The sequence below is a fragment of the Rana temporaria genome, chromosome 1 (assembly GCF_905171775.1).
Source record: "Rana temporaria chromosome 1, aRanTem1.1, whole genome shotgun sequence".
Taxonomy (NCBI): domain Eukaryota; kingdom Metazoa; phylum Chordata; class Amphibia; order Anura; family Ranidae; genus Rana; species Rana temporaria.
The window spans coordinates 180351040-180367417 of NC_053489.1; the positions used below are offsets into that span (position 1 = coordinate 180351040).

At 45.9% G+C, this 16378-nt stretch overlaps 1 protein-coding gene across 1 annotated transcript in view; it reads left to right on the forward strand.

Moving 5' to 3' along the window:
• Positions 1-16378, forward strand: part of TMEM120B (transmembrane protein 120B) — a 121502-nt gene that overhangs the window by 93804 nt on the left and 11320 nt on the right. Inside the window, exons 7-11 of the mRNA XM_040346946.1 lie at positions 559-624; positions 2815-2876; positions 3463-3555; positions 5198-5262; positions 13094-13162. Of these exons, the coding sequence (XP_040202880.1) occupies positions 559-624; positions 2815-2876; positions 3463-3555; positions 5198-5262; positions 13094-13162 (355 nt within the window). The remainder of the gene's footprint in view (positions 1-558; positions 625-2814; positions 2877-3462; positions 3556-5197; positions 5263-13093; positions 13163-16378) is intronic.

Genomic DNA, 16378 nt, shown 5'->3' on the forward strand with positions numbered 1-16378 from the left:
CGGCATATACCCCTCAGAGCTGAGAACGTGACACCCCCCCCCCCCCCCAAACTAGTAAAGGACTGCAAGTACAAGCATGAACTCCTGAATTCTCAGGGGTTCGTTCACGCTTGGACTGCATAACCACCAGAGACCCCTGCATAGCATATTTTACAGATGAAGGGCTGGGGCAAATTTGGGGGGGGGGGGGCAGATTTTAGTCTTGCTTAGGGCAGCACAAAACCAAAATACACCACTACATACATACGCTTTAATGTCTTCTTTTTTTTTTATATATATATTTTTTATTTGGACACTTTTTCTGAATTGGAGGAAGGGTTGGAATAAGTTAGGGTGATTGCGCTAGCCTCTGCCCTATGATGGTGATCTATTGCTCGCTCTCATCATGAAAGTTTGTTCATTTGTTTACTGAGCGTTTTTTTTTTCTATAGATGGAGACCCTTATTCCTGATGTTTACATGTTATTTTCTTCTGTGCTTCCTTGTAGTTTGATGTTACCGCTGGTTAGTGTTTTTAGTTTTGTAAGTTTAATATTTAATAATTTCCTTTTTTTTTCAGAATAAAGGGATGGTGGGTTTCACATCACTATGTATCTACTTTTCTTTCTGGCGTGATGCTCACATGGTAAGTTTGAGCATTTTGCGTGTACATTTTGTAAGTATTGATGTTGGTGAAGTAGGTAGAACTGTTCTAGCAACAGAGGCATTATTATTATTACTATATAGGATTTATATAGTGCCAACAGTTTGCGCATCGCTTTACAACATCAGGAAAGATGGTACAGTCACAATACAATTCAATACAGGAGGGATCAGAGGGCCCTGCTCGTTTGAGCTTACAGTCTAGAAGGGAGGGTCAAGTGGAACAAAGGGTAGTAGCTGTGGGGGATGATCAGATGGACAAAATGAAAATACAGTTGTTAGGTGTGGGTAGGATAGGCTTCTCTGAAGAGGAGGGTTTTCAAGGATCATCTAAAAGCTATTAGAGGAGGAGATGGATGGACAGATTGGGGTAAGGAGTTCCATAGGCTTGGAGAGGCTCTGGAAAAGTCCTGGAGACCAGCATGGGAGCAGGTGATAGAGCTAGAGAGCAGGAGGTCTTGAGAAGAACGAAGAGAACGATTAGGTTGGTATTTAGAGACTAGGTCAGTGATGTAGCTGGGGCAGTGTTGTGGATGGCTTTGTAGGTGGTAGTTAGTATTTTGAATTTAGTTTGTTGGATGAGCAGAAGGATTGGAGGGATTGACAGAGAGGAGTAGCAGAGACAGAGCGGTTGGTAAGGTGGATGAGTCTGGCAGCATTTATGAAGGACTGAAGGGGGGATGCAGAGGTAAGCCAATGAGGAGGGAGTTGCAGTAGTCGAGAGAGATGACCAGGGAGGGAATTAAGAGTTTTGTTGGTTAGAAAGGGGCGTATTTTGGAGATGTTGCGGAGGATGAGGCGGCAAGATTTGGACAGTGATTGGACGTGAGGCTTAAAGGAGAGTTCAGATTCCAGGACTACTCCTAGGACCTTGGAATGTGGGGATGAGCTGATAGTTGTGCCATTTGGCCTGCGACACTGATTGAACCAAAATTCACAAGTCGATTCACGAGAAGTTGATCAATAGATTGACTTCTCATGAACGAGAACGGCTGTAGATGGATACAAATTTAATCATTGTATGGCCAACTTTATCATGCCTAAATATGCCCTCCCTCTAGCTGCCAGTGCTTGACAATTATTAGTGTGTGCAGTACAGTAGAGCTGAGTTGGCTAACAATGTTGACACTCCCTCTCTCAACTTGATTTCTGGTATGTCTGTCATTACAGGGAGTAAATAGGCTACAGGTCGCTCTACCTCATCCAATAGGAGAACGCCTTGTATTCACTGCAAACATTTTAAGGCATCTGTAAATTATGGCAGTGCCTAGCAAATGCTCCAATGGTTACTATGCAGAAGTAAAGCAGCTCTGCACAGAACCTAGCTGTAGTAGGGAAAATCTTCCAATGGGGAGTTCTGGTGACCTGAAGGGCCTCAAGGTATTCCCTAAATAGCTTATTTTATCTTAGTGCAGTCCTCCTTCACTTACCTCATCCTTCAATTTTGCTTTTAAATGTCCTTATTTCTTCTGAGAAATCCTCACTTCCTGTTCTTCTGTCTGTAACTCAACACCGTAATGCAAGGCTTTCTCCCCCCCCCTTTCCCCCACAAGAGGCTTTCTCCACACCAGGAAGAAAGCCTCGCATTACTGTGTGTAGTTAGACAGAAGAACAGGAAGTGAGGATTTCTCAGAAGAAATAAGGACATTTAAAAGCAAAATGGAAGGATGAGGTAAGTGAAGGAGGAGTGCACTAAGGTAAAGGAAGCTATTTAGGGGGAACATTTTTTTCCTTTACAACCCCTTTAATTTCCTCTGAAAAGGAAGTGAAGATAAATCTTCCCAATAGTACATAGATGGCAAATACATTTCACTATCTGAAATGAAAAAAAAAAAATAGTTCTACTTTAAGGCATGTAAAATCAGACTAGAACCCCCCCCCCCCCCCCCTACAATTTGCACATTACTGTGTGTTATGGTAAACTGAACTTGACATTTATTCCTGCAATGCATAAATGTGAATCCAGGCTTTGATTATGTGTTATTGTCAGTATATGAAAGCGTGAATGAAGGGAACTGAAGCTGTTACCTTGGCAAGCAGATGTTTTCCTCTAATCTGGCATAGTAATGATGGCAATTCTTTTGTTGTGGGCAGCACTTTTTTTTTTTTTTTTTAACGTAAAAGTTTTAACATATGTTATATAAGTTAATGCATTTATCTGTTATCTGTCTAGGCCAGATGGGTTAATGTATCGGATGTTCCGCAATCAGTTTCTTGCATTTTCAATATATCAAAGTAAGTAGATTTTCTGACCACTGCATTACATTCAGGGTCCTTTCACACCTGTGAGTATTCATTTTTCATGCATTTTAAAATGTACATTCACCCTTCTTTTTTTGTATTGTACAAAAGTGATGGGGAAACATTCACGAATATCATTTTTGGATGTGTTGGTGTGTATAAACATAAATATTTAAAAAAACGTTAAGTAGTACACCTGAAAAACGCACCAAAAAAAAGCTTGAAATTCACCAGGAATACCACCTCTGCTGGGGTGTGAGTGTAGGGAAAAAGGCTATGATGAACCATAAAGTGAAAAATAGTAATATACAGGTGTATTCTGTATATAATAGGCTATGATGAACCATAAAGTGAAAAATAGTAATATACAGGTGTATACCGTATATAATAATAATGGACTTTACCCTTTGTTACAGATTCTGCCTCACTGAATAAGTAATTAGTATGTTTGTAGGAGCACTGGGGTTGTAGTGGATTACACTGCTTTTGCTTTATAGGAAGTGAATATCACATTTTGGTGGATATTGTATGTTGGGATTTGAATGAGCATTTTTTATTGTCTAAATATTCTAATTTGCAGGCTGTGTACAGTTTCTACAATATTACTATCAAAGTGGCTGTCTATACAGATTGCGTGCATTAGGAGAAAGAAACCACTTAGACCTTACAGTTGGTGAGTACATGGATTTGCTATTTGTAGTTTACTCTTGGGATGAGCACACATGCCGTTAGATAGTGAGAAATCTGAAAGATGAATTGTGGGGAGGTATATTTCTGATTGGAAGGCTTATTAGGAAAATTGCGTTCTTTAGACATTTGTTGCAGGAACACACACTTATACATGGCATAAAGATGAGCCTAATTTGTACCCTATCAAAGCCTGCATATGTGAAAACAGCTAGACAATGGGTGTCTAAAGCAGGCCATAGATGATATGAGATTCTTTTCTTCCACCATGGGTGGAAGGAAATAAATTGGCTTGATTCCACCATAAACACAGTCTGTGTTAATGGGGAAAGGCCTCCTGCTGCACTATTGAAATACCCGGGGGGGGGGGGGGGCACAAAGAGCATTCCCAGCTGGTAGAATACATTAGTTGGTTATTGAAAGCAGCTATAGCTGTATGAAGAAAAATCCGACAACTGGATGTACCCAGGGCGATTTATGGATTGACTTGGGTATAATCGGCCTGCCCACACAAATGCGACCGGTCTCTGCTGAACCAGCCACATTTTGAACCAAGCATGCTTGGCTTTAGGTTGAATTATCTGTGATGAGCAGATTCATGTAGGTATATGGTATAGGTGAGTAACAGGGAGGGTTTGATTCCAATGGGCAAATACATACTTCTTTTAGACAGGCATTTTTGGAAGTGTTAGTATGTGTTCAGCATGTTGAGCTACAGGTGTAGTGCTTCTGTGTAGCTGTATCTTGAAGTAGTATAAATTTTAATTTCTTTACACCTATTACATCCCTATGGGGCAAAGGGCTTCATATATGTTGTGCCTTGTAGCTGTGATGATGGACCGAGTCATAACCCTTCCCTCCCCAGCTTGCTGACCGATCACAGTTGGCAAGGAGACAGGCAGCTTTGACATTCACACTTTTCTCAGGCTCCCAGCACTTGCCCAAGGCTAACACAGATAGGAACGCAGAGAGAATTGAGCCTCCCCTTCTGCATTCCTCTTTCTGATGCTTGCTGGAGAAGAATTTGGCTGTTAACTTGTCTCCTCGCTCACTGCTGGGTGGACAGTGGCCCTGTACGACATTATAGCCAGCATTTCATTGCACATAGAAAGATAGGGAAACAAGTACAGACCGCACTTTGTCCCGTGGGGAAGTGATAGGTGGAAATACATTAAAAGTAATACTTCTTCCTTAATGACTTCTGGTCCACTTCTTGTTCACATGCAACGATCAGTACATCAGTCCAGTGGGATGGGAGAGCCAGAGAGCCGCGGTAGGCAGGGGGGGGGGGGGGTGAAGACACGTCACCTTAAACTGCTTGTATTGGCAATCAAGCAGCTAGTTGGCCACTCTGATTGCTATTCCAGTAGAGCAGACGCTAAAAAAAAAAACAATAACGGTATAGCCACTGAAATTCCAGTGAAGTACGGTACATCGCTACACAGGAAGAGGTTAAAACTGTATAAGACGCAGCTTGTTTCACCTGCCATGTAATAGAAATTGGTAAATAACTAGTAAGTATTAGTAAAGTAGAGACATCCCTATATATTATACAGTACAAAGCTGTGTTTTGTGTGGGACAAGGGTTCTTTTTAAAAAAAAAAATGATTGTAGTTCTCGTTTTCTAGAGGGCTTTCAGTCGTGGATGTGGCGAGGACTAACCTTTCTTCTCCCCTTTCTGTTCTTTGGCCATGTAAGTATTATTGTACCATGTGTACACTCCTGTCTGTCAGAAGATGCATTATATAGAACTAAATATACAGTTGGGTCCATATATATTTGGACACAGGCACAATTTTTATACTTTTTGTGTCTATGCCACCAAAATATAATTAAAACGAAACAATCCAAATTTATTTGAAGTGCAAACTTTCAGCTTTATTTTAAGGGGTTGAACATGCAGTGGGGCAAAAAAGTATTTAGTCAGCCACCAATTGTGCAAGTTCTCCCACTTAAAAAAGATGAGAGAGGCCTGTAATTGTCATCATAGGTATACCTTAACAATAAGAGACAAAGGGCCAGATTCACGTACGAGCACGTAACTTTCTGCGGGCGTAGCATATCCTATTTACGCTACGCCTCCGCAACTTGGATGGGCAAGTGCAGTATTCACAAAGCACTTGCTCCGTATGTTGCGGCGGCGTAGCGTAAATGGGCCGGTGTTACGCCGCTCGTATCTTGGCCAAATCTATGCGTAACTGATTGTAAGAATCAGGTGCATAGATACAACGGCTCGGATTCGGACTTACGACGGCGTACGTGGAGATACGCCATTGTAAGTCCATCGTGAATCTGGCCCAATATGTGGAAACAAATCCAGACAATCACATTGTCTGATTTGGAAAGAATTTATTTGCAAATTATGGTGGAAAATAAGTATTTGGTCACCTACAAACAAGCAAGATTTCGGTCTCTCACAGACCTGAATCTTCAAGAGGCTCCTCTGTCCTCCACTCATTACCTGTATTAATGGCACCTGTTTGAACTTGTTATCGGTATACAAGACATCTGTCCACAACCTCAAACTGTCACACTCAAAACTCCATTATGGTGAAGACCAAAGAGCTGTCGAAGGACACCAGAAACAAAATTGTAGACCTGCACCAGGCTGGGAAGACTGAATCTGCAATAGGCAAGCAGCTTGGTGTGAAGAAATCAACTGTGGGGGCAATAATTAGAAAATGGAAGACATACAAGACCACTGATAATCTCCCTTGATCTGGGGCTCCACGTAAGATCTCACCCCGTGGGGTCAAAATGATCACAAGAACGGTGAGCAAAAATCCCAGAACCACACAGGGGGACCTAGTGAATGACCTGCGGAGAGCTGGGACCAACGTAACAAAGGCTACCATCAGTAACGTACTACGCCACCATGGACTCAGATCCTGCAGTGCCAGATGTGTCCCCCTGCTTAAGCCAGTACATGTCCAGGCCTGTCTGACGTTTGCTAGAGAGCTTTTGGATGATCCAGAAGAGGATTGGGAGAATGTCATATGGTCAGATGAAACCAAAGTAGACCTGTTTGGTAGAAACACAACTTGTTATGTTTGGAGAGAGAATGCCGAGTTGCAACCAAAGAACACCATACCTACTGTGAAGCATGGGGGAGGCAACATCATGCTTTGGGGCTGTTTCTCTGCAAAGGGAACAGGACGACTGATCCGTGCACATGAAAGAATGAATGGGGCCATGTATTGTGAGATTTTGAGTGCAAACCTCCTCCCATCAGCAAGGGCATTGAAGATGAAACGTGGCTGGGTCTTTCAGCATGACAATGATCCCAAACACACCGCCCGGGCAACAAAGGAGTGGCTTTGTAAGAAGCATTTCTCAAGTCGTCTTCCAGGACAGCCTCTGAGACCTTGGGCTCCTCCCTCCAGGACAGGAAACACCCCCCCCCCCCCACTTCTTAAAAGGCGGTCCTCCAGGCCTCCATCTTCAGTTATTTGTGTTTCCTACCGGACGGGAAGGAGCACACACGCAGGGAGCATGGGAGCTTTTAGGTCTCAGGACTGTCCTGAGAGAAGCACTTGGCTATGACCTCCTCAGCCTGGGCACCCCTCTGACCTACTAGGGTAGAGTAAGGTTGCCGGATCTATTGCTGGCCCTTTGCTCGTAGAGAGTGGGACCGTCGGTGATGTTACCCTAACCCCTTACCTTAAAGGTTCGGCGTGCTGGCGGAGGCGGGGGACGCTGACCGGCCAGTATCGTTCCTCCATGCGGTGAACGAAAGACTCCGGACTTCCGGAAGCCGGGGGGCGGGGTATGCGTTCCAAGGAGAGGAAGTGACGAGCACTTCCGCCGGAACGACGTCATCGGGGGGCGCCGCGGAGATGCGCTCCGATCTCCTTAAACGGCACAGCAGAGAGAGACAGGCCCGGAGCAGGGTGATCCTCGGCCAGGCCGTGAGTATACCCAGCAACATGGAGGAAGCGATCCAGGCTACAGATCCATGCGCAGCAGGCTCCGGTGCCTCCCAGGTAAGGTGGTGAGGGAAGACTACACTTACACTGGGAGGCTGGCACTATCTTTTCACTCTCCTAAGGTGGGGAACCTATGGTGGAGGGTTAGGCACGCATTCATTCCTTCCTGCACAGAGGTGTTAGGTAAGGGGATGTTCTAATGGCTTCCTGGTCTGTTGTTTCAGGTTAAAGTGCCTCTTGTTCAGACTCCCAGGAAGAAGTGTGCCGTGTGTGGGGCAAAAATGAGCGTTAATTGGAAGAAGCCTGTATGCCCAGAATGTGTCAGTGACCTAGTTAAGGACGATTCAGCAACAGAGTGCCGCAAAATCCTCTCTTCCGTTAAGGATGAATTGGCGGCCACTTTTTCATCATTTAGAGGAATGATGGATAGAGTACAAGTGCCAGCCCCTCTGCCTAGGGCAACCAGCACCCCTTCCTTGTCGGTTCCGGTACAGGAAGAGGAACTAGAGAGAGAAGAGAGATCAAGTGGTTGGTCTTATTCGGGCCCAGCCTCTTCCCAGGCAGATTCTGCTTCAGGGTCTGAGGATGGGGGGGATGCCTCTAGGGGTTCTAGGTATAGACTGACACTAGAGGACGTGGGAGATCTGCTAAAAGCGACGACACGTTAGAGATACGTGAGGAGCAAGTCATACTTTCTAAGCATGACCAGATGTATTTAGGGTCTAATGCACAGAAAGCCAGGGTTTTCCCGGTACATAAATCTCTCATTGAATTGATTTTGCTGGAATGGGAACATCCAGAAAGAAGACCATTCTTTTCGGGAAGTCTTAAAAGGAGATTCCCGTTTGAATCTGACGTCTCTCAGCCATGGAATAAAATTCCAAAATTGGATGCACCATTGGCCAAAGTATCTAAAAATACAGATTTGGCCTTTGATGATCTAGGCGCACTGAAGGATCCCATGGATAAGAGGGGGGATGTGCTGCTCAAAAGGGCCTGGGACTCTTCGTCCATCGGTCTAAAACCAGCCCTAGCGGCTACCTGGGTAGCCAGGAATCTTGAATGCTGGCTCACACAGTTACAGTCGCATATTTCAGCAGGTACCTCTAGGCAACAACTGCTAGGATAATTTCCCTTATTGTTTAAGGCAGTAGGTTTTTTAGCAGATGCCTCAGCTGAGTCTTTCAGATTGGCAGCCAGATCGGCGTCTTTAGTCAACGCCGCTAGGCGGGCAGTATGGCTTAAGACTTGGCCGGGGGACTCTGGTTCTAAACTAAAGCTTTGTGGACTGCCTTTTTCAGGCGATCACTTGTTTGGGCCTGGTCTTCAGGAGGCCCTAGAAAGAACCCAGGATAAGAAGAAATCCTTTCCTGAGAAAAAGAAAAAAGGCGACAAACTGTTTTTTCGTGGCTTCAGGCAACAGAGGTCAGGGCCGAAGCGCAGTCACCCCAAGAAGCACTGGACAGGGAATAAGGGGCGGGGGAGAGGAAGCATCTTATTTAATCCTCCTCAATCCACCCCAAAACCCCAGTGACGCCTTAATCCCTGTGGGAGGAAGATTGGGGGAGTTCCTTCCGCAGTGGATTCAGTGTACGCCAAGTCCGTTCGTTCTAGATATCATCAGGAACGTTTACAGGCTGGAATTCGATTCAGTCCCCCCCCCCCCCCTATGTTTTTGCTGACCAGGTTATCAAAAGACCGAGAGAAGGCGGAAGCCCTAAGCCTGTTGTTGGGAGATCTTCTAGACCAGAAGGTCTTGGTGAGAGTTCCTCGGGAGGAGGAAGGGCAGGGGAATTACTCACACGTGTTCGTAGTGAAAAAACCTTCCGGGAAGTTCAGGTTGATCCTGAATCTCTGTCCCCTGAACCGCTTTCTGAGGTACAAGAAATTCCGTATGGAATCGATATTTTCGGTAACAAATTTCTTGTTTCCAGGTTGCTTCCTAGCAACGATAGACCTCAGGGATGCGTATCTCCATATCCCCATACATCAGGAGTATCAAAAATTTTTGAGATTGGCAGTGCAGAGAGGCTCGGAAGTGGTCCATTACCAATTCAGGGCACTTCCCTTCGGGCTAGCCTCCTCTCTGAGGATCTTCACAAAGGTACTAGCCGAGGCCCTAGCACCCTTACGAAACAAGGCGATCACTGTAATACCTTACTTGGACGATCTGCTTTTCGTTTCCTACTCCGGTCCCCAGTTGGAAAAGGACCTAGAGGAGTCTCAGAGGCTACTTCTTTCCCTGGGCTGGCTGGTCAACAGGGACAAGTCCCAGCTGGTTCCGTCCCAGGAAGTCCTGTACCTGGGGTACAGGATTTCCTCGGTGGAAAATAAAGTGTTTCTTCCGGTAGAGAAGATTCAGAAGGTAGGCCTGGCAGTGGCTCAGATACAAACCAATCAGGTCACCCCAGTCAGGGAGGTTATGAGGGTTTTGGGGCTTATGTCGGCCTGCTTTCCGGCAGTGCCGTGGACCAGGCATCACCAACGCCTGTTACAAAATACGATGCTAAGACAGTGGGATGGCAGAAGAGAAGGTCTAGACCTCCCAATGCACCTTCGGACCAAGCTAAAAAGAACCTTATGGTGGTGGCGGAACCATCACAATTTGGGCATAGGGTTGTCTTGGAATCCGCCCACGGCCATAGTAGTGACTACTGATGCCAGCGCGCTGGGGTGGGGAGCCCACCTAGGAGGCAGCTTGGCTCAAGGCTCCTGGTCTCCAAGAGAGGCTCAACGGTCGTCAAACCAGAAAGAACTTCTCGCAGTCCTAAGGGCAATAGAGGCCTTCCAACCCTTGATATCAGCGAGGCATCTGCAGGTCAGGACGGACAACGCGGCTACCGTCGCATACTTAAACAAGCAGGGGGGCACAAGGAGCCCTCCCCTGCAGGCTATCGCAGACAGGATAATGAACTGGGCGGAAATAAACTTGTCTTTCCTGTCGGCGGTTCATCTGAAGGGTTCTCACAATACGCTGGCGGATTTTCTAAGTCGTCAGCCAGTCAGCCAGGACGAGTGGCCCCTAAATGCGGAGGTATTCAACCAGATAGTGTCCCACTGGGGGGAGCCAGAGGTGGACCTTTTCGCATCTCAGAAAAACAAAAAGGTGAGGAGATTCTTTTCCATTCACCCACAGGACCTAGCCTTAGGGATAGACGCCTTTGCCAACCCGTGGAGCTTCAGACTAGCTTACGCCTTTCCACCGATAAGGTTGATAGCCAGAGTCCTTCAGAAATTTCTGGTAGAATCCACGGACTTGATCATAGTAACGCCATTCTGGCCCAATCGACCATGGTTCGCCAACCTGAGGAGATTAGCTGTGGCCCCTCCTTGGTCCCTTCCATTAAGAGAAGACCTAATTTCCCTGGGGCCGGTTCTTCACCCAGAAATAGGGAAATTGAATCTCACAGCATGGTATCTGAGGAACAGCTGTTGATATCTCATGGGTTCTCAGATAGAGTGGTGAAAACACTCTTAGAATGTCGCAAACCAGTTACCAGGGCCATTTATGGCAAGGTCTGGAAGAAATTTTGTTCCTGGCAGGCGGAGCGGGGGATTACTAAGCCTACCGTTCCGATAGTATTGGACTTCCTGCAAGCAGGGGTTGATTTAGGTTGATTTAGGTCTATCGACCAGCACTTTAAAAGTACAGACAGCGGCCCTAAGTGTGTTTCTGGAGTTTCCCCTCCAGAAAAATCAATTCATCAAGAATTTTTTCAAGGCTTTAGTAAGGTCCAAGCCAGTTAAAGTAAGAGCTTGTCCTTCTTGGGATCTGTCCCTAGTACTTAGGGCACTGACCAGAGTTCCCTTTGAACCCTTAGAAAATATCTCTCTAAAGTATTTAAGTTTGAAAACTATTTTTTTGATTGCGATCACTTCGGCCAGGAGGGTCAGTGATCTGCAGGCCCTGTCAATTCAGGAGCCTTTTCTGTTAGTTCTGGAGGATAAGATAATTCTTAAAACAGACCCTTCCTTTCTACCCAAAGTGTCATCCACTTTTCATAGGACACAGGATATTGTTTTACCCACTTTTCGTTCCACTTCAGAAGGTAGTGAGGAGGAATCTATAAGTTTATTAGATGTCAAAAGATGTCTCCTATGTTATTTAGAGGCCACTAAAAACCTCAGGCACTCTGAATCCCTTTTCATTAACTTTGCGGGAGCTCGTAAAGGATACAGGGCTTCTAAATCGTCCAAGGCAAGGTGGCTCAGGTTAGCGATCACAGAAGCTTACCAGTCAGAGGGCAGACAACCTCCTTTGGTTAAGGCACACTCGACCCGGGCAGTGTCGGCATCATGGGCGGAGAGGGCCGGAGCGTCAATGGAAGACATTTGCAAAGCAGCAGCATGGTCCTCTTCCTCCACGTTCGCCAGGCACTACAGGTTAGACCTGCTATCGGACAAGGATCAGGCGTTTGGACGCAAGGTCCTCCAGGCAGTTGCCCCCCCCTAACAAGTAAGTGTTTCTTGCTTATCATCTCAGAGGCTGTCCTGGAAGACGACTTGAGAAAACCGGAGTTAGGCTTACCGGTAACTCTGTTTCTAGGAGTCTTCCAGGACAGCCGGGGTTTCCCACCCGGTGTTATTTACCTAGGTATCTGAGGTATGAACTGACGTTGTGTTAGTGTATTATGTCTTTCAGAGAAAGCATAGTAAATAGTTTACTATGATATGAATGAATACAATTGGTGATCGGTAACGAAGAAATAGCCCACACCTGGCACTCAAACAACGTTTGATTCAATTGACCCGTTACCTAGGTCCCTTGAAAAAGTGGGGATGGCTATTTTTTAAGAGCTTTACTTCTTAAACCCTTCCTGATTTGGATGTACATACCCTCAAATTAAACCTGAGAGTGAGCACTTTCAGCCCATATCCACTATATAACTAGCTTGAATATGTTTTGGTAATTACTTTATGATAAAAGCTAAAATTGTGCCTTTGCTGGTAGTATAGGCCCATGCAAATGTCGGGGAACTCTAAAATGTTCTTGCACAAAAAAAGCCATTTGTCCACTCCTTAGTATTGCCATAACTGAGTGAAGATCGGCTAAATTGCAGTAAGTGTTAATGAGTCGTTGGCTTTGGAAATGGAGACAAAGTAGCAAAGTTATATTTTTGATAAGCACAGCTATGCTCTTACAAACTAGAGTTTTTTTAAATTCGAATGTTCTAAGGTAGAGGATGTCCTGTACAAAAATTAGGAAAGGTTGTGTTTACATGAGCTGTAATTTTTCTAGAGCAGGTTATAAATTGAGGTTAGTAGGTAAAACTTGCACTTGTTGTTTTAGTTTCTATACATGACAATTATTGCTCATATTTATACTGTTCCCAGTTGTAGTTAATGACTTCTTATGTTAGCGAGTTTCCTAACGGGTGCAATGATCCAGTGCACAGGGTTTTTTTGAATGATGGAGTCATTAGCAATGTCCATGTGGGTTTTCCATTACAAAACTGCTTTTTTTTTTTTGAACAGCAGAGTACAGTGCTGAGTCACAGAAAGCAGTCGCCTTGCACCGTGTAGGCTGTAGCAAGTAGACTCGATGAAGATAAAGCTTGTAGTATAGTCATTGGTAACCATCCTTCTCTTTTTCCTCAGTTTTGGCAGCTGTACAATTCAATCACACTTTTTGAGCTGTCTAGACACGAAGCCTGCAAAGAGTGGCAGGTAATGTATGCATCTTCATGACTTTACACAAAGCTAGATTCCACTTACTGCGCTATTCACACTTCTGTGTCTGAAAACGTGTTTTAACTATTTAAATGGATTTTAAATGTGCTTTGAGGCATAATGGTTTCCAGGGCCGGCCTTAGGTGTTCAGGCGCCCTGTGCGAGCTAATCCTGTGGCGCGCCCCCCCCCCCCCCCCATCTTCACCCCTCGCCCCCTGGTCATCTAAACATACACAGCACCCTGCATCTCTGGGCCCCTTTACATTACACAGCACCCTGCACCTCTGGGCCCCTTTACATTACACAGCACCCTGCACCTCTGGGCCCCTTTACATTACACAGCACCCACAGCACCCTGCACCTCTGGACCCTCTGCATGTTACACAGACCCCCCTTCAGTGTATCCACCCGTTCAGTGTAGCCCCCCTCCTTCAGTGCAGCCCCCCCTTCAGTGTAGCCCCCCTTGTTCAGTGCAGCCCCCTCATTCAGTGTAGCCCCCCGTTCAGTGCAGCCCCCCTTCAGTACCTCAGATCAGCGCGGCGGCACATGCACAGCAGGTCCCCTCCCCCTGTTTACACATAAACAGAGAGGAGGGGGAGGCGGCTTCACTCGGCTGTGCCTGTGTCATATCGCACAGACAGGCAGCCCGTGGCCGTAAGAGGAGGGGATGGTAGGTGCAGCGGTGTCAACCTGCACCCCCTCGCCACTGTAGCTAGCTCGCCTCTCCCTGCCTGTGCCAGTGTGCCGCTGCCTAAACCTGCGGCGCTGCCACCGCGGGTGTAATACAATCGTGGAGGGGGGTGTTGGTCTGACACCCCCCCATAGTGTGTGGTACCCGGGGGCGGTACGCCTCTGGATGCCCATGGCGCCCTGTGCGGCGGCACAGCTCGCACACCCCAAAGGCCGGCCCTGATGTTTTCATCAGTTTTTTATTTAATTTAATTTTTAATATGCATAACCAGATTAAATCAGAAAGCTTGTTTTTCCCGAAACAAAAGTGTGAATGGTGATTATAAGGCACCCTAGAAATTGCTAAACCAGGCATAGGCAACCTTTGAGAGGCAGAGGTCTACCTGAACAACTTGATAGATCAAAGATCACCAGGGTTCTGTTCTCCTTTTTATTGTAAGAAATTAACTAGCAAGGCCTAACTAAACAGTACAGAAAAAATATATCAAAACAAATGTCCCCGTCTGAAACTGTCTAAACTTGGCCTACTTTAAAAGTGGGCGGTGTTGATCAGTAGGGCAGCAGATGGTGTCAGTAGTTTATTATTTTTATTTTATTTTATTTTATATATTTTTTTGTTGAGAGGCTTTGGTGAAATATCAGGAGTCTGAACAAACCCTTGCGGTCTCACTTTTGAGATTGAGGATTGTGTCCTCAATCACTTTCTCTATCTTTTATTCTGTAACCTCAACTTCACAGAATGAATTAACAGGAAGAGCTCTACACAGTCTTTCTGTTCATTCAGAAACTGAAGCATAGTAAATAGTTTACTATGATATGAATGAATACAATTGGTGATCGGTAACAATTGCTCACTGTGTTCATTCAGAAAGGGAAGGGGCCAGTAAATAACATATTTACTGGCCCCTTCCCCCCCCCCACTCTCCATCCTGGAACGATCCCCCACAGCAGCCAGCGGGAGGGAGAGGAGAGTAAGCTGGCAGTGCTGCGAGGAGGGGGTGGGGGCCAGGGGGAGCACACAGGGTTCTGGGCAGAATAAGGAAAGGGAACCTGGACAGGAGGGGCAGCATTTACTGGAACTGATTCCCTGTAATTTTCTCCTCAAGCAACTGAATGCTGGCTGGAAGGGAGAGGAGGACAGAGAAGCTAGCTTTCAGCTGCTACAGGGGATCAGTTCTAGTAAATGCTGCCCCTGCTCCTGTCCAGGTTCCAGGATTCTGCAAGGTAGAGACATGATCTACCCTTCAGGTAATAGTGACGGATAGATTAGGATCAATTGGTTGCCATACTCCCCCGGACTAAACATGCAGCTGGGAACAATGTTGGGTGAATGCAGCTGACCTGGTAAATTCCTAAAAGGAGGTGTGTGTGTGTGTGTGTGTGTGTGTGTGTGTGTGTGTGTGTGTGTGTGTGTGTGTGTGTGTGTGTGTGTGTGTGTGTGTGTGTATGTGTATATATATATATAAAATCAGTATCTCACAAAAGGGAGTACACACCCACATTTTTGTAAATATTTTATTATACCTTTTCCTTTGACAACGCTGAAAAAAATGACACTTTGCTACAATTTTTAAGTAGTGAGTGTACAGCTTGTAGTATAACAGTGTAAATTTGCTGTCCCCTCAAAATAACTCACACAGCCATTAATGTCTAAACCGCTGGCACAAAAGTGAGTACACCCCCTAAGTGAAAATGTTCAAATTGGACCCAAAGTGTCAATATTTTGTGTGGCCACCATTATTTTCCAGCACTGCCTTGGGCATGGAGATCACCAGAGCTTCACAGGTTGCCACTGGAGTCTTCTTCCACTCCTCCATGATGACATCACGGAGTTGGTGGATGTTAGAGATCTTGCGCTCCTTCTGGTTGAGGATGCCCCAGAGATGCCCAATAGGGTTTAGGTCTGGAAACATGCTTGGCCAGTCAAACACCTTTACCCTCAGCTTCTTTAGCAAGGCAATGGTCATCTTGGAGGTGTGTTTGGGGTTGTTATCATGTTGGAATACTGCCCTGCAGTCCAGTCTCCCAAGGGAGGGGATCATGCTTTACTTCAGTAGGTCACAGTACATGTTGGCATTCCCAGTGGTGACAGCACTCATGCAGTCTCCTTGACTTCAGCAAACTGCAGGCTTTCTTGTGCATCATATTTAGAAGAGGCTTCCTTCTGGGACAACAGTAGACCAATTTGATGCAGCGTGGGTCGTATGGTCTGAGCACTGACAAGCTGAACCCCCACCCCTTCAGCCATGCTGGAAGCACTTATACGTCTATTTCCCCCCAAAAAACACTGAATATGACGCTGAGCACGTGCACTTAGCTTTTTTGGTCGACCATAGCGAGGCCTGTTCTTAGTGGAACCTGTCCTGTTAAACCGCTGTATAGTCATGGCCACCGTGCTGCAGCAGTTTCAGGGTCTTGGCAATCTTCTTATAGCCTGGGCCATCTTTATGTAGAACAATTCTTTCTCCCAGCATCTTTAAGGACAGCCACCATGAGAGACCTTGACTCCTCCCCTCCACAGGA